Here is a 24,316-nt window from a genome sequence, read left to right on the forward strand (position 1 = left end):
TGTTTCGGCCCCAGCCACAGCTCAATCTGAGCCCCCCTCCTCTGCCTGCCTGAGGAGGCTTTAAACTGCAGAGTGGGGGTGACTCACAGCCAGCTGAACCCTGCTCACTGTGCTGAGTGACAGCCAGACAGACAGACACTCAGTCTAATGGAGCATAACTTCATGCTGTCACTCTGTCGCCTCTCTCTACTTACCCTATCATAATTCTGCTGATACTTTTTCCCCGCTATTTGTCTCTTTCAGTTAGAAAGTAACTCAAACTTGTGTTCATGGGGAGGTGAAGTTGTGTTCATGTGCATACCTAACGCAAATGCTATACTTGTGAGGTCTGGGATAATGTTTATGTATAAAAGAGATACACAGGTGTTGATGATCTGTGAAAGGTAGTTATTTATCTTTCATATAGCTGTATGCAGTATAATTCCAGCTGTGTGGATGAAAGTAGAAAGAGGAAAAAAGAAATGCAGAATATGAATATCCCAAAATAAAAAATGTTCAGGGAATGAAGCTGCAGAGTAAATAAAAAAAAGCTTCTCAAACTTTCATTTGTTGTTTTACTCATTGGGAGGTGGATCTTTTCCAGAAAAGGTCAATATTTTAATTGAATGGCTTCCTTTCAGGAAATTCTCCTTTATTATTTATGATGGTGAGAATTTGTTTGTCACTACCATAACATGATAGCCTGTCCTTTATAAGTCTGTTATATACATGTATACATGCGGTTACAGGTTACAAAGAATTGTAACAAGAAGGTAAAACACTGTTGAATGCAAACTCCTTGTAAGACACCGGTGTTGTAATAAACATGAAGTCTTTTCTTTTAACTCAACTCGCTGTTGATATCCTGTCACCTGAGAATAAGCTCTGGGGTTTTATTTTTGTAATTTTCCCCAAATAATGTAAGAGTTAACTATTTTTTGCTGAATGTGTGTAAAACCACAAAGGAAGTCAGCAGGGAGTCAGCTGAGTATTCTGAACTAGTTTTTCTTGTCAAATAAATCCAGGAAGCCTGCGGAAGTGTAGCATTTTAGCTAATAACTTGTTGATAAATGACTATGATAAAAAGTAAAAAAAATAAAATAAAATAAAATAGGAAAATTGCATTTAATTATCAAACTGCAATAAAATTTGGGGAAACCTAACACTTTACAGGTAGCGTAATGCAGCATACATGACTAATCCTCCTTTTTGTAATCAATTCTGTGCAACATCTCAATGGGAAAATCATTCCAACCAATCTCATCACAGAAAGATTAGTAATAACTTGTTGCAGCTTATCAATTGGTTATTTGAAATTGCAAATTTGTACATCAAAAACTGTAATTAACCAGATATCCCTTTTAATCATCATCCTGTATTTTTCTTTCTCTCTACTCTCTTTGTTCAGAGGCTGTGAGAGGCATCCCAGTACCTAGTGGGATGAATGGAAGTGGTGTTGGTGGCATGGTTCCCACCAGCCTCAGCGGGCAGCAGCTGGCCTCTGCCATCCCATCCCCCACAGCTGGCAAGTCCTGGCGCAGCAAGTCCATGAATCTTAAGCACAGCGCAACTTCATCCATGCTGGCAAGCCCTACACACTCCCCTTCTACCACCCCATCACCGCAAGCCCCAGAAGGGGATGGGTCAAAAGTAGGGTCAAGTGTTGCACTGCCTCAGAGGTCAATGCTGGAGAAATTTCGGCTGATTAACCCCCGATCAGCTTCAAGAGCGTCACCATCTGTGGTGGAGATGGCTTTGCAGGAGGAAGATGACCTATCAGAGTATGGTGAAGATGGATTGACGCCTACAGGGTCAGCGTGCAGCAGTGTTAGTAGCAGTGCTACAGCCAAACAAATGGCTACAAAGACCCCTGCATCGTCCCTCACCGCACCAAGCAAAACGTCCTCATCTTCACCCTCTTCTTATTCAAAGGCGTCCGCCAGTGGTAGCAGGTCTCAAGCCTCCTCCAAAGACAAGGAGGACAAGAGCAAGTCTGGGAAGTCCTGTAAGGACAGCTCTCCCCCAAAAGAGGAGCGCGACACATTTCCCGAGTCCACAAAGAAGTCCTCAAAAATTGCCAGCCTCATCCCAAAAGGAGGGAAGTCATCGTCAGGGAAGAAAGATGGTGGCACCCCCTCAGCTTCAAGCGGCATCCCAAAGCCAGGACTTAAAGGTCCCTTAGCATCATCAGCAAAGCCGCAAAGTCAGTCCCAGGCCCAAAACCAGGCCGCCTTAAACAGCAGCGGAAATATACGGGGAGGAGAGGGAGAGAGGGCCAAGCTAACCAAAGGGGGGCAAAGTGGGAGTTTCTATATCCAACGCTCCGTAGGGGGCTCAGAGGGCAAACGGACCAGCATGACCTCGTCCACCAGCACCTCAGCCCTGTCTGCGTCCACTGTGGGAGGAAGTGGGGGAGGGGGAGGAACACCAGGAGGAAATGGAGTAGTTCAGCTTCCCCAGCAGCAGCAGCACAACCATCCTAATACAGCTACTGTGGCCCCCTTCATGTACAGGTGAGGCGCGTGTGTGTGTGTTTATTTGTCCTATCGTCATTACTCAAAGGACACCCAGCGAGAGCAACCTGTTGACCCGTTTTTTGCCTGCACACATTCGCACATGCTTACAGTCATTCACACACCCCATGAGATCTTGGAGTTCTCCCAGTGATCAGCTGGAGCCTCCCCACTGTGCGTCTTGCTCTCGCCTCCACATCCCTTCACAGGCATCACTGAACAAATTAACATCCACTCCCTGCTGCTTGCCAAAGCCTATTATTTAACTGTCTGGGTTTCATCTTTGATGTGAGCATCCAGACATTGGCAGTGTTCAAGAACTCATTCCCCTTCTCCTCATTCAGCCAGTGTTGTTAGAGGCATGCATCTGGCACATGGTTTCATGATGTTACAGCAATCAGAGGTGCAGGAAGTGGGTAAATCCCAAAGAAAAAAAATAGTCTCTAGGATGGCTTTGTGTTAGGAGAAAAAGGGAGTTAGGAATCCCATTAAACAAGACTAAATCCTTCACCCTTTCTCTCTCTCTCTGAACTACCTCCTCTGCAGCGCACAGTCAGCTCTGCCACATTCAGCAGTGCCTCTTTCGAGCATTAGCATTCCTTTAATCCCACACATTTAGTGAGCTTCTGCGGCTATCAGTCCTGAGGAGATAATGAGTGATAGTCAGCTCTGAAGCAGGGAACTAAAACTTAAAGTGTGAAAACACAGGCAGCCTACTCAGTGAGCAAAAAGTAAACAGAAGCATTGAGTGTAGTAGAAGTGGATGGACCATCTGTGATGTTACCCAGAGTTTTCTGAGAGAACATTTTAAAGCTTGGACTTCTACTCACTGTTTCTTGCCATCTTGGTCAGTAATTGGAACTAGAAAGTTCAAATTTGGCATCCGTCGCAGCTGCTCCTATATATATCTCTCAGTTGTTAAGAAAGTCTCTTTTTTTGGGGGGGGGGGGGGGGGGGGGGCACTTTATCAACTTTGCATCTGCAACAATTAACTTTGCAAGAAGTGAATCGTACTTGTTATTAATCTCTGGCTCTCTTCCACAGCATGTCTTTTGTCCTGTCTTCCTTCTCTCACCCCAACCGGTCACGGCAGATGGCCGCCCCTCCCTGAGCCTGGTTCTGCCTGTTAAAAGGGAGTTTTTCCTTCCCACTGTCGCCTAAGTGCTTGCTCATAGGGGGTCATATGATTGTTGGGTTTTTCTCTGTATGTATTATTGTAGGGTCTACCTTACAATATAAAGCGCCTTGAGGCGACTGTTGTTGTGATTTGGCGCTGTATAAATAACATTGAATTGAATTGAATCTGGAGGGTACAAGAGAGATACATTGGAGTGTTTTAATTTGTTTATCATTAGAAACAACAGACATGCAGAGTTAATGGGTTGTCAGAATATCTGTGGTGTTAACGCTGGCCCCCTCCAAAAGTGTTACAGTGAAAGTCACCTGTGCTTTTTTACATAATAGTAGGTATGAAATTGTAGGCCATCCATCCATCCATTTTCTTCTGCTTATCCAGTTCTTCTTGTAGAGGGCAAGAGACGGCGTACACCCTGGAGAATGCTCAATGCCCCACTGCCGTGCTATCCCATCTTTTACACATATTACGTAATAATGTGTCTCAGACTATACTCGGTGTTGAATAAAATTCTCGAGGAACAGTTCATGTGCAGATCTTAACCTTTTTGCTGTGTTCTAAGATATATCCTTCCGTTCATATATCTGCGGCTTCCATCTTCATGTTCTTCCTCATCCAAAGCCGTCACCATGCATAAAGGCCCCCTCCTGTGCTGCCAGCATTTTTGCCACAATTAGGCATCCTTGTCTCATTTGGATTCTTTCTCCCTGCCCACTTAAAGTTGTTGTATCTTCCAAGCTTAACAGACCACTTTTGTGTGCAGAAATAATTTTTTTCCCATTCTCTTTCTCATGCACTCACAGTTGCACCACAGAGAAATGTAGTTTGCAATGCCCGTTCTCATCCTATGCTTCCATAACCTAGGTTGACCGGACAATTTTTACAGGGGGCGATTAAAAATACAAAAATTGTTGGTGCAGTTAATATTTTTTTTCAAAGTTCCGCAGCTTCAATCACATTTCTTTACATGACCAGCAGTAAATCTTCTTTTTTAAAGCAGCAGAGTCAAATATCTTATTACTGCGCACCCCCCCCCCCCCCCCCCAATATCTATTCTCTTATTCTTTGGGTGATACTGTGCCATACAGCAATGGTAGTGAATATCTGTGTCTCCGTCTTTGTGAATCCACTGAGGTGAGGGAAGCTTGCAGGAAGAAGAAAAGCTTTTTCACATGAACTGAAGTCACAGGCGAATGCTGTTGTCACAATTGGAAGCCAATTTTTATCTGCAGCTCTGCAGGTGGTGGTCGTCCCTGGTGTGTGTCTGCGCGCGTGTGTATGTATTGGAAGAAATGCATGGTGTTCAGTAGCTTGTGCTTAGTTCTCTGCCTGCCTGTTTTTTGTTTTCTCAGTTTGTAATGCAGTTTTACTGTGTGCATTTCGGGATTTTGTGTGTGGTTTAAAGTGTTAGTTTGTATGTGTTTCACTGTTTGTGTGTTCCTGCGTGAGAGGGCTTTCTGTTGGGTTTGCGTGTCAGCTGTATAACTGTGTCGTTCTGTGCCTTTAGTCTGTTTTTGCATGGTTTTGTGGCATTTTCATTGTTCAAAGTTTGTATGTACATGTAAGACTGTTATCTTATGAGGAGTGTTGGACTCCACCTTTGTTTCTTTAAATCGGCAAACAAACAGTGTGAGGTAGCTCAGGCTGGTGGAGAGGAAGCACACAGCAAATTTAGTTAAATCCATCCCTCCATGACTGCAGTGCCTTTAATTCAGGTTAGACTGAAATATCTGATAAACCTATCTTCTTAACTGCTGTGTGTTATTTGTTCTTTGTGCCTTTAGGACATTCTCAGAAAATGACTGCACCATGGTGGCCCCAGCCGACCCCTGCCTCAGCCCCACCAAGGGAGAGCTAGTCTACAGCAAGACAGCCAAACAGTGCCTGGAGGAGATATCAGGTATGCACCAGGTCACCACACAGATGTGGGCTCCGCTTGGAGGATATTTCTCAGTGTGGGTGTGAGAATGTGCATAAGTATCTGTGCATTATGATCTGTCCCTGTAGATAAATAATTCTACTGCAGTGGTCTGCTACATGCTAAAGGAACTGATTTAAAATGACATTTTCCTTCATTAAACGATTGGAACAAAATGTGTTAGCTTAGGTAGAGACTCTTGGTACAATATGGATTAGCTGTCCACACTGATATTTGTCAGAGACGAGGTTAATGGAGTATAGGTGGAAAAGTAGCTGCAGGATCAGAGAGCCTTTTGAAAGCTGCTGCTGTGGCCAACTCAGTGTACTGGTATTATGCAGCTGGTGTGTGAATGTGCTAAAGTGAGTCTGTTTGTACTTACTGGGAGGGTTCCTGTTCTGGGCTGGTTTCATGTAGGGAAAGGAAAAGGTCAGCAGTGACAGCTGGACACGGGGAGCATCTGCAGCTATGTTTACTTCGCCCCAGGCTGCCACCAGCTGATATAATCGCATTGCTGCACCACCACCAGTCACCATGATACATACATGTACATGGTTTATCATTGCCAGTCTCCGAGTATTTATCAAAAACATTGACAAGATCGGTATGGCTGTATGTAAAGCTTCACACATAACACATATACACACATAAAGTGGAGCTGTAGGTTGTCTTCATTTTGGAATTACACTACTGTGGCGTTTTTCTGCATCTGAGAGTTCAGGACTGAGGGACATTTGACCAGTTTTAAAGGAGTTTCTAACCACAAAAGCCCAGACAGGAGAAGGATGAGAGGTTAAAGCAGGCACCAGACCATCAAAACACAAACTGCTGGCACAGACAAATCTCTTTGTTTCAGTTGCATTTTACCAGTTCCAAATGAAGAGGTCACTGTGACAGCTCTTTCGTCCTTTATAGCTCTTTGGTCTGCCTTCAGTTCAGAGGTTACATCTGTGGTAGATGTGTCCTCTCTCCTTTTTCTTTAGCGTCATAATCTTTTCATCACTGATTTTATCGCAGAGGATCCTTTGAGACTTTTTGGGTTTTCCATTTTAGAACAGGTCACTTGATTCAGATGGTGATGTCTTCATTTAAAATCAAACTTCTTAATTCAGACGTCAAGTTCAAAGTGAAGCCAGAAGACCAGCATACACAAACAACAGCATGTGATTATAGGTTTGGGGATGTCATGTCGGCAGCAACATTCCAGACATTTTGCTTTGGTCGCGGCTTTTCCAAAGCCCGTGATTTCAAGGATAAAATTAGACTGCGGTGCTGACCGTTCTCTTTGTTTGGGGGCCATTGCAAACACTTGCTTTTTAATGTCACTCGCTTCATGGTCATTGCAGTCTTCATTCTTCCTGCTCTTCAGTAGAGAGACAGGAATGAGTCTCTGAGAAGGAAATTCAAGTGTATGCATACCACAAATGCCACATGACAAGACTTCTCATATACATTTACATATACAGACTGAACCAGTGTCAGTAAGACCAGTTTTAAAACATCAAAGCAGCACTCTATATAAACTCTTCATTCATACGTTGAGTTAAGCTTGAGCTTGAAAGTGTCACCGTTTATTTGTCTTCATCTGTTCATCTTTTATTCATGATAAAACATCAGTTTGCGATGAAGTACCTCATAGGGCATGATGATTAGGATCACCTTGATTATGTTTTCTGAGGCAACTGCTTCCAGGGTCCTCCAACAGTTAGTAGTCACGATTAGAGAATGCTGTGGTAGACAGCTGTGACTAATAGAGACAGTGCTAATAATGCTCCCAGTGATTGATGGGAATATGTTGGCTCGGTGATCTCATTGTTGATTCGCGATAAGCTGCAGGCTTGCTGCTTTAGCTCCTCAAGATAGCATTTAATTAAGTTTGGGTGGTCAGAGTGGTGCAGCGGGGGCTGCAAGCTTACAGGTGCACTGTCCAAGCAACTCATTGTCACATTGTGAGGGAGAGAGATGGAGAGACACTGAGAAAGAGGGGGAAGGGAGGCATACAGGAAGAGGGCTAGTAAGAGCAGAACAGAAAGAGAGAGATTAGGTGAAAGAGAGGGTGATAAACACAGAGGGGGGAGAGAATGTGAGAAAGGAGAGAGTGAGTGAGAGAGCGAGAGAGAGAGATGCAGGCGCTCCGAGAGCTATGTGAGCCCATTTGCCGGCTTCACCACCGTTCACTCTCCGCTGTGAGGAGAGAGGAACCGTCAGAGAGGAGGCAGGAGGAGCGTAGCTGTCAGGTGGTAATTAAAGGAGAGACAGAAGGTAGGGGGAGATAGATAAGAGTGAATGAAAAGACACTGCCATTTAATAGGGGGAAAAGATAAAGAGAGCGCAAGAGGAAGAGAGAATGTGTGAGGAGCGAGAGATGTAGCGAGTCGTTCATCCACGCCCCTGACTGTGGTGAAGCAGGAGAAAGGAGCCAAGAAGACAGAGAGACAGCATGCGGACAGGGAAGGAGTGGAAGAAATGAATGTTTGTGTCTGGCTCGGCGCCTGACCATGACCATGGGCTGGCTTAATGATGGATCTGGATTTTACCTACATGCCTGAGAAGGTGGTTTTCTCTCCATTCTACTCCCTCTGCTCGCTTTCCCTCCAGCCCACTGAAGCCTGGACATCAGTCGGGAGACGCAGGACCTGGGGCTCCATCTCTTATGCTTCCTCTGCTTTCTTTGCGCTCCTTGCTTCCATCTGCTTTCTCAGTTTTAGTGCAGTCAAGATGTGAAACAGAGTGCCATGCACAGGTAGATCCACTTGCATGTATAGTTTCAGTCTCTGAGCTGCCAGCGGTAAAGAGGTTAGTTGAAAAGGAGAGAGGATGAAGAGAGGAGCGGAGTTCTCGGTTTATCAGGGCGGCAGCCCAGCTCGACGGCCTCCGCAGCCTCTCCCTGACAACCTCAACCTGCGGATCAAGCAGCGCTCGCTTACTAACCTGACCCTGCTCAGTGATGGCGAACAGCAGGTTTACACCTTTGAGCTCGACGAGCTGCCGCCGTCTCGCCTTTCCCAACCTCAAAACTCTTCATTGTACTCATCTTCCACACAACGGGCAGGAGGCAGTCTGCAGGGAAGCCCCAGGAAGGATGTGGTCACAAGAGGCGGAGGTGTAAGGGGCACCAGAGCTCGATCTCTGTCGCTCTCCCTCACTAAAGTGCTCTCTCAGTCAGAGCATTCTCTCATTCCAGTCCCTTGGCGATGCACAGCAGCAGGAGGGCGGCCACAGCGGGCATCATACAGTGGCCACCCGAGGATTGAGGCACAGCGGAGGTCCAGAGAGGTGGCAGGAACAGATGAAGAGGTCAGCAGGGGGCGGTCCGATGAGGAGGTGGCAGCAGCAGACAAGGGAGGTGGGAAACAGGGAGGCAGGGAGAAAGATGGCGGATATTGGGCGGAGGAGGAGGTTTCTGAGGGAGGTCCTCGTGAAGGAACAGCTCAGCTTGATAAGGAGGTGATCCTCACCATGCTGGGTGACCTGGAGCAGGTGCTGCACGCACAGCCTCGCCCACGTAAGTGAGCATTCATTCTCATATAAAGCCTAGAAAGGACTTTAAAAGTGTTGTTTTTTTTATTACATATTACACACGTGATCACACACGTCAATCAGCAGCTTTAAAAAACAATTTCTATTCATTTAAAATCTTGCTTTTTAAAGAAACAAACTGAGAAGCAAAGTAGCTCTGATAGGATGGTTATTTTCATAACCTTCATGATGAGTCAAGCTGTCCTTCTCTGAATAGATGGCATTTGCTGTTTTTTTTGCAAATTTGCATTATAGTATTTATTTTCGTTTTTCCTGCAGTAAGTATATAAAAATCATCTCACCTGTATCTCAATAATAAAGCTATGAAGACACTTAAAATAAATTTCCTGTTGTTGGAAACTGTTTTGTGCAACCTTTTTGTATTTACAGTTTTGAGGGATAAGCCTCTTGCATTTCTCTAACTAGAAATATATGTAAAAAAGAAACCAAAAACGAATTTAAATTTTTGTAGTTATTATTGACTTAATGCATACATATTATTAAAATTTGGGCTATAACGGTTGTATTGATGTATAGCAACTTGAACTGCTCCCAAAAATGGCTCCACAGCATGTAAAAATATAAAGACAAGCTCTGGTGGACTTGGTTCTATGGTAGGTCTTAAAGGGTTAAGGCATTGTTTTGCAAGAACATGCTCTTGAAGAACACTTTGCTTCCTGTAGTCCATACCTTTACACTCACAGATATGTTGCATTCTCACCTAAAAGATCTGCACAGCAGCAGTAGTTTATTTCCTAGATATTACACATCCTATTTTTCACCTGCATTCACTCTGTCACAGTCTGCAAATGAGGCACTTTGTTGAGCATGCAGCTTTAAGTGGTTTAATGTAAATCTCAGCTGATGGAGTCTAACCTGGTACTGTGCTATACCTTGGCACCAGCTCTGTTAATATATGTCAAATTTTCCAGTGTACACACCATCTGCCATCTTCCCATGTGGAACGATGTGCACAAACTTGGCTTTAACGTGAGAGAAACACAGGAGTCATTAAGAAGGATTTCTGAAAAGTGATATGAGTCAATCAAAGAAAATGTTAGTTTTGAATCTGAAATTATGAAACTGACAATTATGAAACTTTTTGTTTGTGTATTTCTTTATTTTTTTCTTTTGCATACCATGTCAAACTTTTCTGTATATACTCATGTCGTAGATTTAGGAGCAACCAAGTAATTGTTAACATTTTATTTTTTATTTTAACAATCATCAACTTCATACACAGGGTTTGTAGGGGTGCTTGAAATCCTTGAAAATGTTTGGATTTTAATATTGCCTTTTCAAGGTTTGAAAAGTGCTTGGATTTTGGATTTGGTGCTTAAAAGTGCTAGAAACTGTAACCACAAATAACTATTTGATTGAATAGTTTTCTTATCAGATTGTCACAAAGTATAAAAGCAAAATTTCTCCGCCTGGGCTGCCTTGCACCTCTACGTGTCAGTCTGTTTCAATGTGTGACTGTTTGAATCTGTTTATCGTGAGAACCTACACATTAAACAACTTAAATTCATAATGGCTTCAAGCTCACATTGAGACCTGTCGGGCACTATCAGCCACTAAGACAAATTTTGATGTGTTTTTGTATATGAGTATTTCATACTTTAAGGCTCACTTTTTATTTAAGGCAGATGAAGTCTTATATGCTGAATTGAACTGAGTATGTCATCTGTTCAAAGCCTCTCCCAGTCAGTGCTGTTCTCCATGCCTGTCATACTGGACATGATTTTATTAGAATAAACACGTTAAAGGTGATCATTTAAAACTTTAACAATAATACAGAAAGCAATGTAGTTAAACATCTTACAGTTAGTTTTGAATGAATGAACTTTAAAAAAACAAACAAACATCTGTCTCCTATTTCTTGTGTCACATAGGAAAGAAGCATCAATATCTGATGTGTAGACTTATTATTTTGGTCTTACTGAGGCGATGCGAAGTGAAATATGCATTCTGTTTTTTTTGTAATGTGCTGGAAAAGCTTGAAAATGGACCTTGAAAGTGCTTAAAAAGTGTGTGTGTGTGTGTGTGTGTGTGTGTGTGTGTGTGTGTGTGTGTGTGTGTGTGTGTGTGTGTGTGTCAGATAAAACCATGCATTACATTAAACAGATAGTGTTCATTGATGTAATTAACAGGCTCTCAATGTGCTTAAGTGGCTGCCAGGAAACACATTTGTGTCCACTTAGATATACCGTATTTTTCGGACCATAAGGCGCACCGGATTATAAGGTGTACTGTCGATGAACGGATCTGTTTTCATACATAAGTCGCAATGGATTATAAGGCGCATTAAGTTAAACAAAACAGATAAGTCAAACTTTACTCAACTCATTCTTCTTGCTTCCTCCACTTCTGTACCATTGATTCATTAATGTTGAATTCTCTCACAGCTGCTCTATTCCCATGTTGTTGCAGTATATTAATGACTAACCTCGTATTGTGGATGGATTTTCTCAGTTGCTCTCCTTATTGAAGTTTGGTCAAAAACCATCGGGAACCCTCACGTTAACTTAGTTAGCGTTCATCCTCCAGCTTCACTGTGTTATGCTTTATGTTATGCCAGAGCTTCCAAAGTGTGGGGCCCGCTGCTGGGGGGGGGCGCAGAGCCACTGCGGGGGGGTGCGCTTGGTCACTGCTAGCATCATGGACAGGTTTTTGACGGGGCGCCCACACAAACGCAAAGCAGGAGATGAAGCATCGCTGAATATGTTTCCAAACCAACTTCATTCTAAGCCAAAGACTAGAAAATATGATGAAGCATATCTAGTTGTTACAAATCACGGACAAACGGTATCCCAATGTTGTTTATGTTTTTGAACCCATTTTGCACAGGGAGGCATTTTTTGAAAAATGCATTGATAGCAATGTTGAATATTATAAGATAAGATAACCTTTATTAGTCCCACACGTGGGAAATTTGTTTGTTATTACACAGGAAAAAAACAACTACATGTAAAATAATTACACTGTGACGCCTCTGCCTTTCTAAATGGAGGGACAGCAACTGCGTGTGTATAATTAAACGTGTAAAAACTGCAGATAGTCAGATTAACAGTAACAGTATTTTGTCTCTATCTGCCATTCTGCAATTCATCTCATGTACACAATAACGTAGCTCACTGCGTGACGTGAAAAAAGGCACATACCTTTGACGTTGCATGACGAACTCTGTATTCCTCGTCCACACGTAAACACAAAAAAGGAGTTTTAAAAATCTCAGTTTTCGGTGATTCGAAATGCAGTTTACGTGTGGACGAAAGGCCCAAACCCATAGAAACAGCTGCGTTTTCACTGTGTTATGCTAACATAGCTGTGTCACTAGCGATCACGTAGCACATCATTATATATCAGCTAGTCCAACTTCATTACAATTGCTACATACACGTAATGTAAGCATATTGCTACATTACGTCATTTAGCACTAGTAACGGCTATTTGTACCAGTTAGCATGAAAAAGTAGGGGAAGGAACTACATGTAAGCACTGACTGGTACTGTACAGTGTGTGTGTGTGTGTGTGTGTGTGTTTATGCTCGAGTGTATGAATAAATGCGTCAATTTTAAACAGTAGCCATTTGCATTTTGTTGTGTCAACTCTGTTTCAAGGAGCATTTGTTTAACATCGAGCATTGTGTGTGTGTGTGTGTGTGTGTGTGTGTGTGTGTGTGTGTGTGTGTGTGCGTGTGTGTGTGTCTAAGAATGTGTGTATATACCTTTCCTGATTCTATTCCCTCAACCCCTCTCTCTCTCACACACACACACTGGCCTGGTCTCAGTTTGGCTGCTTCCTGTGCTTTCCAGGCCAAGATCTGAATGTAAGCTTGAATCCAAATGAGCGCTTGGTGGCTTCTCGCCTCTCTGTAGGGTTGGAACTGAAAGTAGGAGCTAAAAAATATTGTATAAGCATATTGCTACATTACGTCATCAGGTGCAAAAGATTTAACCATACAAGTCTGCTAGTCTTTAAAATCAGTTATTTACAGCAGAAAGTGTAACGCTGTAATGTTTTGGTTTCACTGTGGATGCAGTCATGTCATTGCAGCATTGTTCGGGTGAGACCTCTTCTCATGCACTGTTGCTATGGCTCTCATTTATATACACACACAGACACACACACACAAATAGATTCACACACATTCGCACCTTTAACTGCTTCTCAATGTTTCATTAAGAGTCCGTTCATAATGGAGATTCTGGGACTAGATTGCTTCATGTCACTTTATAATGGGATTGTAATTGGATCTTTGTTGAAGGAGAGCTGGTGAGAGAAGTTTTGCACATCAGGGATGACATGAGAAAAAGACGGATTACAATAGTGATGTGTCGGTCGCGAACGAAACGGCTCTTAGAGCCGACTCTTTGAAGTGAACGACGTGAGCCGGCTCCTTATCACGAGCTGTGGGGTTTTTTTTCTTTCTCTCACCATCTCTCTCGCACTTTTTTTCCGCTTCACTCTGCACGCGAGCCTTGTGCTTTGCGCTGGGAAGAGGGGGGAGGGGCGGTAGTTACACTCTGAATAGCACAGGAACTAGTGATGGGTCCTTCGCGAACGAAATGGCTCTTAGAGCCGGCTCTTTGACGTGAACGACGCGAGCCGGCTCCTTATCGCAAGCCGTCACGTGTTTTTTTTTTCTTTCTCTCACCACCTCTCTCGCACTTTTTTTCCGCTTCACTCCGCATACGAGCCTTGTGCTTTGCGCTGGGAAGAGGGGGGAGGGGCGGTAGTTACACTCTCAGTAGCACAGGAACAGAGCGGGAGGGAAAGAGAGAGAAAGAGAGCCAGGGACAACGTCACATTAGAAAGGTATAGTAATCATCCACAACTATTTTCGGTTGCAGATGATAAAGGATTAAGAAAGTTTATTCATGCAGGCCCATACGACAGAGAATGTGCATCTTCTTTTTGTTTTCATATTATAATTTATATTTAATTGTGTTGTGGTTTGCAGTGTTTTGTGTTGTTTTCACTTTAAATTTGTAAAAGGAAACAGCTGAAAATTTAAATAGTTAAAAGTTGAAATGTGAATAGTTGATTTTTGTATTATATGATTTATTTATTCCATTTTATGTGGAGTGAATAAATAAAAGTATATTTACGGTGGCCCCTAGAGACAAAGCACATACAAACTCCAAAACATGTACAAAACACAACAGAAGTGCTCCAGGATGCTGGGCGCAGTGTTGAGCTTTTGTTACCTAGTGGCTACACAAGCCAGGAAGTACCAACAACCAGATTTGGTGTGTGGTAACAGGTAAATGAACATTTTTTTAAATTATTTGAATATATATGAGTGCTTGTGTATAAATACACAAACAATACACATATGCTTTCAATTGTGTAATTTAAGTGATCTAGGTAGCTCTGGTTTAGAAGTTCAGTTAATGCTAGAAATGTGTTTTAGAGTTTGTACATGCTTTGGAATTTGTACGTGATTTTTTTGAGTTTGTACATGCTTTGTTTCTAGGTGCCACTGTATATATTTATATATAAACATATATAAATAAAACCACTTTTTTTTTTACATTAGTAATTCTTTTTGTGCATAATTTTATAGTGTTGTTAATAATAAATTAATTAAAGCAACAAAGCAACCTGAAGAGCCGGTTGTGAGCCGAAAGAGCCGGATCTTTTTAGAGAGCTGAGCCAAAAGAGCCGATTCTCTAAAAAGAGCCGGAAATCCCATCACTAGATTACAAAGAAAGACAAAATCATGCGGTTGTAATGTTTTGAGTTTGCAGTGAAGAGCTCCCCTTCCCATTAAGATAATGTGATCCAGGATCTCCCTTCTTAAAGGAGCTTTAGCCTTTCTAAAAGATCCATGTTGTAATTGAGGTCAAGTCTTGAGCTTTGAAAAACAAACAGATATTGCAGTGTGGACTTTTCTGGAATTTAGCTCGGACCACGTCCTCATTTTAGGTAATGGCAGATGGCTTGAACATGAATTGAGGCTGCGGTTTGGGGATGACCTCAGAGGGGACTGGCAGCGGCTCCCTGGCCAGGCATATCCCCATATACTAATGAAAAGTGAATGGATTCTAAAAGCATATGAAACGACCCAAGACTTTAGTGACTGAAAAATAAGGTTTAGCCAGACCTGTACCATGTGCTCTTGTGAGTCACAGATTAAACTTTTTTAATTCAGTAGAGCCTCAGCAGGCACAAGAACTTAGGCAACTGCAGCAAATAATGATCAAATAAATAGTGAAATAGTGAATAAAATAAAAGTTGTTCTCTTTCAAAAACAAAGCTTGAACAAAACAAAGATAAATGAAATGTGTCCATCAAGGCACTTTTCTTTAAATGTGCCTAAGTGACTCTACCACTGTGTATTGTAACATAACATCCTGCAAAGCAGGAAGACTGGTCTCAGTGTGTAAAATGAATGACGTACTGCCAGTTTTGTAGTAGTTCATGCCTGATCACGTTGTTCAGTGTAGACTCAAAAAGACGGGATCTGTACAAAAAACAGAGCTCCATCCTACAATGTTATGTGTTATCTAGGAAACTAGCTTAGCATTTCTGTTCAAATTCAAAATAATCCTGCTGTATATTCCAGAAGATAAAGAACTCAGATACTGTGGTTTCTGCCCATGGCAATGAGCTGGCCCAGAGGAGTTCCCTGAGGCCTTTTCAAATCTCTAGAACCTCCGTCTGCCCTAATGTGCCCCACACTGTAATCACAGCTGCATTGCCTGAAACACAGAGAAAAGCTTCTTGCAGTCATTTTACCATTACACAACACTGGCCAACATCTGCTGGCTCATTTATTGTGCCACGGAGACAGTTTCCCTGTGAAATCACCTTAAAACTAGAAAGCACTGTGACCACCATCCATTCTGTGTCTCGTGCCACTTGTTAATTACCCATTGTGTGGTACCTGCCTGTGGGTATGGGCTAGCTTGACAAGCTAACAGAGAAGCTTAATTGGAGCTGACAAGCAGATACTTTGGTCTGTGGTCGCTGCTCACACTTCTGAAATGTTGCCCGTCCAGTGCTTATTAGCAACACTACTTCAGTAAGCTTAATGAAACAAATTCTTCATCTGTAAACGAGGCACTGAAAGAGAACATAAAATATATGAAGTGCTTTCTTAGCTGTCTCCTGCTCTAGGGCGAGGTAGAGAGATGGAAGCATTTCTCTACATGTCTGACAGAGAAGCACAGGAGCTCTGGCAGAGTTTGCTTCTACATGCGGGCATGACTGTGTCCCAAACTAAGTGACAGATTGCGTGGTGTCATGGCATGACATTTCAGCATCAGCCTGAAGGAAAAATGTCAATACCGCATAAAATGATACACACACTTTTTAAAGCAGAAGAAGTGCATGTTAGTGCAGCCTGACAGGCAGATTTATTGTATGAGATCCAAATTCTCAGCAAGTGGGTTAGGGACATTCACCGTAATGCAGTCTGTCATTGTGATCGGTCATCATTTTGTTCCCCCTACTGAGACATTTCAGTGAAATCCAATGAAAAACTGTATGTCAGCCATCCTCATCACTTTTTATGTTGTGTGTGTTTGTAGCTTTTGTGTAAATGGGTGACAGGTGCTTGTTGTAAAAGTATGTCCAGGGATCTGAGTAAATCATGTAAAAATGTATGTGTGCAGGAGAAGACCCTGAGACAAGACGTATGAGGACAGTAAAGAACATCGCTGACCTGCGGCAGAACCTAGAAGAGACCATGTCCAGTCTACGGGGGACACAGATCAGCCACAGGTAGGCGTGCAGAGCTCTTTACTTTGAACGCTTAATGGATGACCCTAATCTGAAGATGCAACAACACAACAGTTTCTGGTTTTTATCCAGATTATTTATTTTGTATAGCACCTTTCAAGATAAAAACCACGAAGTAAACGCACTAAAAATAAAATGGGGACCAAGAACAGAACCCTGTGGTTTACCATGTGAACCAACAGAACCAACTTGAACCAGTCATGTGTTTTACCAGATACGCCTACCCAGTGCTTTAGCCACAGTAGTATCAATACTTCCACAACCCAAATATAGAACATGCTCCCTTCGCAGAGCCATATGTATCATCACATCATCATCGCCACTAAAAATAAATATATAAAAACTAATTATTTTTTTTTAAAGTTGTAAAAGCACAGAGAGGAGGTACAACACCTGGTAGACTGGTGTCAGAATAACAACCTGTCTCTCAATGGCTCACACCCCTCTGCACATCAACGGATCTGCTGTTGAGATGGTCAACAGTGTGAAGTTCCTGGGTGTGCACACATCAGCCGATCTCTCCTGGAACCTGAACACCACCACCATCATGAAGAAAGCCCAACAACGTCTTCACTTTCTTAGGAAACTGAAGAAGGCCAGTCTCCCTCCTCCTATCCTCACATCATTTTACTGGGGAACCATTGAGAGCGTCCTCTGCTGCTACATCACTGTGTGGTACGGGAACTGCACCCTCGCTGAAAACAAGTGTCTGCAGCGCATAGTGAGGACAGCAGAGAGGATCATTGGAGGCCCTCTCACATCCACCTCCCAACTCTATGACAGACACATCATCCGACGTGCGAACAGCATAGTGAAGGACACTCTCCACCCCTCACATGCACCGTTCTCCCTCCTTCTATCTGGCAGACGGTTTCGCAGCATCAAAACCGTGACGACCAGACACTGGAAGAGCTTCTTCCCCCAAGCAGTCAGAGCCCTCAACTCACTACCACAAAAGGACTGATATACACATACGCCTTTACAAACACCTTACAATACTCATCAAAATTATATTATATTTGCACATTTTGCATTTTGCACATGTCTTTGTCATGTCTCGTCAATGATATCCCGACAATAATTTGAAACTGGTATTAAATACTAGAGATGGCACGATACCACTTTTTTATGTCCGATACCGATATCATAAATTTGGATATCTGCCGATACCGATATGAATCCGATATAGCGTGTTTTTTAATCAATAATTTTTTTTTAATATCTTGCTGCTTTTTGTATAAGTTCAAACTCAAGTTAAAAAACAAACACTAAAGCTATTCTGTTACACCTGTATGCAAAAAATAGACTGCACCCAAAATATTTCATAGTTCAGCAACACTGATCAATCTAATAAACTTAAACCTGCTCCATCCTCCCTATTCTGGTATTTTAAAGAGTAAGCAACCTGACTAATAGGGTTCTAAAACTCCCAGCAAAAAAACCCAAAAAAATAGGGAACCACCCACCCTCCACCTCATGATGCTTAATCGACATAATCAACTTTAATTTGATGCAGTGTGGGAAAAAAATGCACAGAAATCAATTAATTTTGAAGAATAACTAAATAGATTCAACATCTTTCTTCAACAGAACTGCAGACTGCACAGATGGTACCTTCCCAAAGGAAAAAGTACTATAGCTTACTAGGGTATATTAGACTTAATAGTTACTATATACAGTAATGGACTTCTATACATTTTACATCAGATTAAAACTTTGGGTGTCAGATTCAGATAAATATTTATTAAAAGCTCGACATTTTAAATGAGAATAAGAAACAAAAGTATGTCTTTGTGCCCCCTTTCCCTGTTAATGCCATATCGGCCCCCCTGGCTAAACTTTGCTAGATCCGCCCCTGCACAGTTACCAGCCGTCAGCTGCGTAGAAAAAGATCCTGGTGTAGAAAGTAATATTAAATAAATTCTAACAACAGCTTAAGCTTAAACGTGCTGCTGTTGTTCAGCCGCTGGTTTCCTCTTTCTGGTGCAAAGTGGGCGATAAACAAACAAGAGAGACGGACTCACGACAGAAAAGCCGATCAGCTGATCAGAGATCCCTTCCCAGACGCCTTAACGCCCACTCACATCCTGGGCCATCTGACCTCAGGAATTCGCATGATAAGGTGGGGCCAGGTTTCACAATGAACACACCCGAAACTCTGGCTGATTGGGACCCACACCCAGTTTCACACCTTGGCTCAGGCGATTAGAGGATCATCAGGGGGTCCTTTTGTCCCTCCGTGGGGGGAAAATCCCACTAGGTTTATATCTGGGACTCTCCACCATTTGACCTTAGAACTGAAGAAGCTTCTCGGATGAGAGGTGAAACGTCTTCAAGCAACTTAAAGAAGTCCAGACGCTTTTCTTTGCAAGCTCCTTTGACTACGATGACCTGGATGACTGAGAACCTTCACAGACAGATCAGCTGATCATTGATCAGTTTCATGATTGAAGCAGCAGCAGGAGAGGGAGAGAGAGAGAGGCAGTCGCTCCATATATCGGTTGTTAAGCTTAACGCGGGAATGCTTTACAAACATTCAGAGATGACACTTGCTTTACTTCTCTCTGGGATCACTTCCTCGGAGATGAAATGCCGGATTGCTAGCGAGGCTACAAATACACACAGCCGCTCTATCACGTGACGCATACTACTCCAACGTGCTACAGTTATGAGCCGAGTTACGCCGTGTCGCAAGTTTTTTGATATTTAATGGATCGGATTACATTTTTTATTTCCCTTTATTTACGTCAGTATCGGACCGATACCGATACGTAATATCGGATTGGATCTATCTCTATTCAATACCTACTGCACATTCCACTTTGTATTGTCTCTGTCCTGTCTGTCTTTATCATACAGTTAATATTGTATAGTTACAATTATAGTATTGTATAGAATTGTATAGTTAGTAATTAGTACCTTTTTATCCCTTAATTTTACCAAAACATAGCATGTTATTTATATGTAATTCCTAGTTTTATATCTCTTGGAGATATATCCTTTATATATTTATAAATGCACCATGGGGGGCATTTCGGTACACTGTATATTGTGTATACTACTGTATTGACAATAAAGCTCTTGAATCTTGAATCTTGAGATTACCCAAGTGAGTTTGTACATCACTCGTCCTTAGCAAATAAACAGATCTGATTGGACTGACTCACTCTGTACAATTTATCAGGGAGATATGTCCCCAACTATTAATGATACTCACTCTGTAAGCATGCCATCTTCTCCTCCACCTATCCTGGATTTAATTAAAAGCAGACGCCACCTTCCTCACCAGCTGGCACACATGTAATGGCATTCAGGAGTTGATGGACAACCAACACCTTAAAAAGCTGTCCTACCTGGGAGCCGTAGGCACCGTAGAGAATCTAGTGAAAAGATTGCGGCAAAGGCAAAATGATCTATTGGTTTATATCAGCTCCCTGGGCGAAATGTTCCCTCCTCGCCTCTCTCCTTCACCCTCAGTCTATTATTTTGTGTGTTTTGCCCCATTTACAGAGGAAGATGGTGGCCGGGCTGTCGACAGCCATGACAGATGGCAGTCTGTGTGTGTGTGCATGCTTTTGTGTTTGTTTTCTACTCCTTTATTCCTCAGAGGAGTCTCAGCCAGGCACAATCAATACAGCGGCATTGTCTTACCACCACATTTAATCCAATGGGACCCACAGGTTTGGGGTGTGAGGTGTCTGATTGGTCAAAGGAGGCAAGTCTCATTTTCATGCATCAGACGCACAAGGCCAGTCAGCGTGAAGTATTTGAAAAATGCATCATCATACCACCACATTAGCATTGTGTATGGTGTATATGTGTATGTGAGTTAAAGCAGTGAAACAGTGTAAAACAGTAGGTACCGGTGGCAGCAGTATGGATCACCGCTCAGCTTTCAGTCATTAGACCGAGTGTAAAATGGGAAGTCAGCTTGTGAATGTTTGAATGTAAAGAGAGCCTTTGAGTTTGAATACCAATTCTGTCCACAACAAAAGCCCAGCCAGGCCACCCTAATCTCTCTCCTGGATAAGAAATGGTGCTAATCACCAAGAAGCTTTGTACCTCAGTTAATTAATCACTGTTACGCTCGAGCAGACATGGCTGTCATATTCATTACTCTGTCCTTCTCTTTGCTTCCTATATAGGAAGCACTTACATCTGTTTATACCCCAGCCGAGCAGACTGCAAGATTAAGAAGTTAGTTTTAGCTGCTGAAACATACTTAATTTACTTTTTCAAGAGTGCCTAGAAAAACAAGTGAGACTATATTTGCCAAAGATAGAATAAATAATTTGCCTATGCACCACTAAATGAATGAACAAGGACCAAAAGGTCTTCCTTTTGAGACGCTTTTGCAGTAAAGCATCTTACAGGAATTTTTCATGCTCTGTGCTCAAGCAAATTTGCAAAATTTAAGTGTGACTTTCAAGATAGGAATCGTGTTTTCATTATCTAAGCAGGATCAGATCTAACAAGACCTAGGAGCTAGTTATAGCTTGATGATTTTGATAATTATGGCATTTGACTCATTACATTCCTATTTTAAAAGATTTTCTGGTATTTGTACCCTTATCAACAGGAAAGAAAAATACTCCAAATTAAAATGTATGAAATGGTTACTTGAAGTTAAAAGCACATTATGTGCAGTTTTGATTGAAATGGGGGGATGATGATGCCATTACTAATAAACGCCATCTTTTGAAATTGTCATGGTCGGCTGTGTGGCAGGCAGGCAGGAGTGGTGGACCCAAAATGCAGGATTCTCAGGACACGAGGTTTAGACAGAAAATGCAGCTTTATTGCTGGAGCAGAACATCAAGATAAAATAAAACTCACAAAAGCAAACAAAACTCTAAACAGAGATGCAGGAGGACTGGAAATCCAAGTGAGGGTGAACAGACGTTAACAATGCGACACCGAGTAGGGGAAGACACAGACACTAAATACAAGAGGTGAACGGAGCAAAGAGGAAACAGCTGGGAGACACGGCTGACGTTGATTACACTGACGAGACAGGGAGAGCACAAAGCTGAACGCACTGACAAAGGACACAGACCTACAAAATAAGACAGGAAGCACACGCCAGACAGAGACAGACTCGTAAACAGGCATAATGACGTCATGGACAAACAGAGGGACATAAGGGGAAAGAAGACTAAGCACAGGCAACCTAAACCAAACATAAGGGCAAGATAACAAAACCTAAACCAGACATCATCATCGTCATCAACATCATCATCAGATAACTAAAGAATCAGAATATAATTGTAATCAAAACAGTATCACCAGAGAATAACCAATCCATAATGCAAAAATAAACCAAAACATAAGAAACTCAAAATGCTGGGTCGACCCAACCCAGGACCGTGACAGAAACGGATCGTAACTTTAGAAGCAAGTTTGCAAATACTTTTTTCTCCAATAAGCTCAGTGTTATGTGATTGCACACTCATACACATACATTTATCTTTTCTTTAAATAGCTTTGATATTATGTCAGAACAGACTGAAACTACGCCCTTGTCTGGAAGATAGTGAGGGCTAATGTTACAGAAAGGATTGACCCGCTTGACAGAGATTCATGTGGTTAAGCTACGGTTACACAGACTCTGAAACAGTCTCCTTCTCTCATTGAACTGACCTTGCTTTTCGCCATCGCACAGCTTGAGTGGCATTCACACCATTGTTTAGATATCCAGATGCGATGGGGCTCTCACATACAGCCCCACATTTCATTTACAGCCACTTTTTTCTATGCAAAAAAACTCCACATGTGAGGAAAAGCTATAATCTTCAAGGACAAACCTAGCACAGCAAACAGTCGAGGGATATCGCCCCTTTTTTATGTCAACCAGTCTGCTGGCACCTGAGGGATTGCCGTTTGGTCCCAAAGGGATTTAGCAACCGCCAGACGACATTTTGAACATAATAGCTTCCTGAGACCGGCTTGTTTATTCTGTGTTTACATTTGGAAAACAGTGAATATAGGACGTCTTAAATTATTCATTGCTTTGGAATGAAGGAGATTCTGAGTTGACATATAGGAATTAAGAAGTGAGGATATTATGTGTTATAATATGTGTACAATGTATGCGTCAATAGCATTTTTAATGTCAGCAGCCTTACTGCAAAAGTTCTAAACTCACAAAATACTCAACAAAACATGCAAAAATCTTAGTTGTCACACATGTATTTTCTCCCCTCAAAAGTTGGAGAGTAGCAACTGTGTAATCCACCAAATGCGCTGCTATCGCTGTTAACCTGATTATTGTGAAAGCAGAAAACAGCTTCAATAACTGCAATTTTCCAATAATGACAAAAAATAGAAAAATAGAAAAAACAAAAATTTGCAGATGATTTTTTTTCATGCCAAATATCCCTAGGTTTCTATGTGCCCTACTAAAAATTCACTTCTTCAGTAGTTTGAAAGGTAATGTTGAAGTAAATTATTCCTCAATTTCATAAAAGAGAGTAACTTATATAGTTGTCTAAAATAACAGTTAATAGCAAGCAATACAATATTATGATTTATAATCTGCAATCAGATCCACAACGAAGCATATGACATTTTATACATTTTGTATACATTATCAAATTTTGATACCATCTGTCTGCCTCAGAAGGATGATTGTGACTTGAACAGCAAGAGTGCAGAGTTGTGAATCTGAAAAACACACCATGACATGTGCAGTGTCTCTGAAGTGCTGCTAACGACAAGCTCCCATGAACTGGATATTAACACAGAGCTCATTAGCAGCTGCAAGAACAAGGTCCAGCATATTTATATTAAGCATTGCTCAGCAGTAAGCAGTGCCCTGCTGTCAGCATGCATTATTTCCATGCCAAGCCCTTGGACAAGCGTAAAAATAGTCTCAGATCAATTTTTGGGGGCTGTAGTCCTGTTCTATAGATAATGGAAAGGGTTTGTGGGAAATGTGGTCTTAATATTGAATATTTTTTATTGCTGTGTGTGTGTGTTTTGACATGAGTATACATATGTGGTGGGTTGGATGTGTAAGGTATGTTAGCACTTTTCCTGTACTTGCTGCTCAGGCATATTCTTGGTTTTCATGCCTATTTATTTGAACACCTACATGCAGAGTCACTCTTGGTTTATCTGCCTTCCTCATTTTCTCTCTCTGCTGCCTGGAGATAAAGATAAGCTGATTAAGTGGGCCACATTGTGTATGACTGGTTAAATGATTTTGATTTCTATACTGTGGCAAATTGATTTTGGATTTCCATATTTGGGTGTGATGGATAAGATAAGCATTCTTTCTCTTTTAGCTAGACACTATAACATTGAATCACCTACGTCACTGGCCATGTGAGCATGTGTGTGGATCTCAGGAGGTGTTGATAAAGATGTGTAGTGAATATGGGTGGCATTGCTGTCCTTCTTATGTTGGCACTTGGCATCTCAGGGGTGCAGCGTTCTGTCCTCTCGCTAAGCACACACACACACACTGTTCTCACATCTCTAACACTGTTATGTGTGAGACGC

General features: G+C 42.1%; 1 protein-coding gene across 5 annotated transcripts in view; it reads left to right on the top strand.

Moving 5' to 3' along the window:
- Window positions 1-24,316, top strand: part of nav3 (neuron navigator 3) — a 181,930-nt gene that overhangs the window by 100,642 nt on the left and 56,972 nt on the right. For 4 of the 5 annotated variants that reach the window (XM_026148159.2, XM_026148160.2, XM_026148163.2 and 1 more), the window contains exons 8-10: window positions 1,388-2,492; window positions 5,412-5,527; window positions 16,687-16,795. In XM_026148159.2, the coding sequence (XP_026003944.1) occupies window positions 1,388-2,492; window positions 5,412-5,527; window positions 16,687-16,795 (1,330 nt within the window). Of the gene's footprint in view, window positions 1-1,387; window positions 2,493-5,411; window positions 5,528-6,947; window positions 9,051-16,686; window positions 16,796-24,316 lie in introns of those variants that run through there. The other variant, XM_026148172.2, reaches the window with a different exon arrangement.

This window comes from Astatotilapia calliptera, chromosome 17, assembly GCF_964374335.1.
Source record: "Astatotilapia calliptera chromosome 17, fAstCal68.1, whole genome shotgun sequence".
Classification (NCBI taxonomy): Eukaryota; Metazoa; Chordata; class Actinopteri; order Cichliformes; family Cichlidae; genus Astatotilapia; species Astatotilapia calliptera.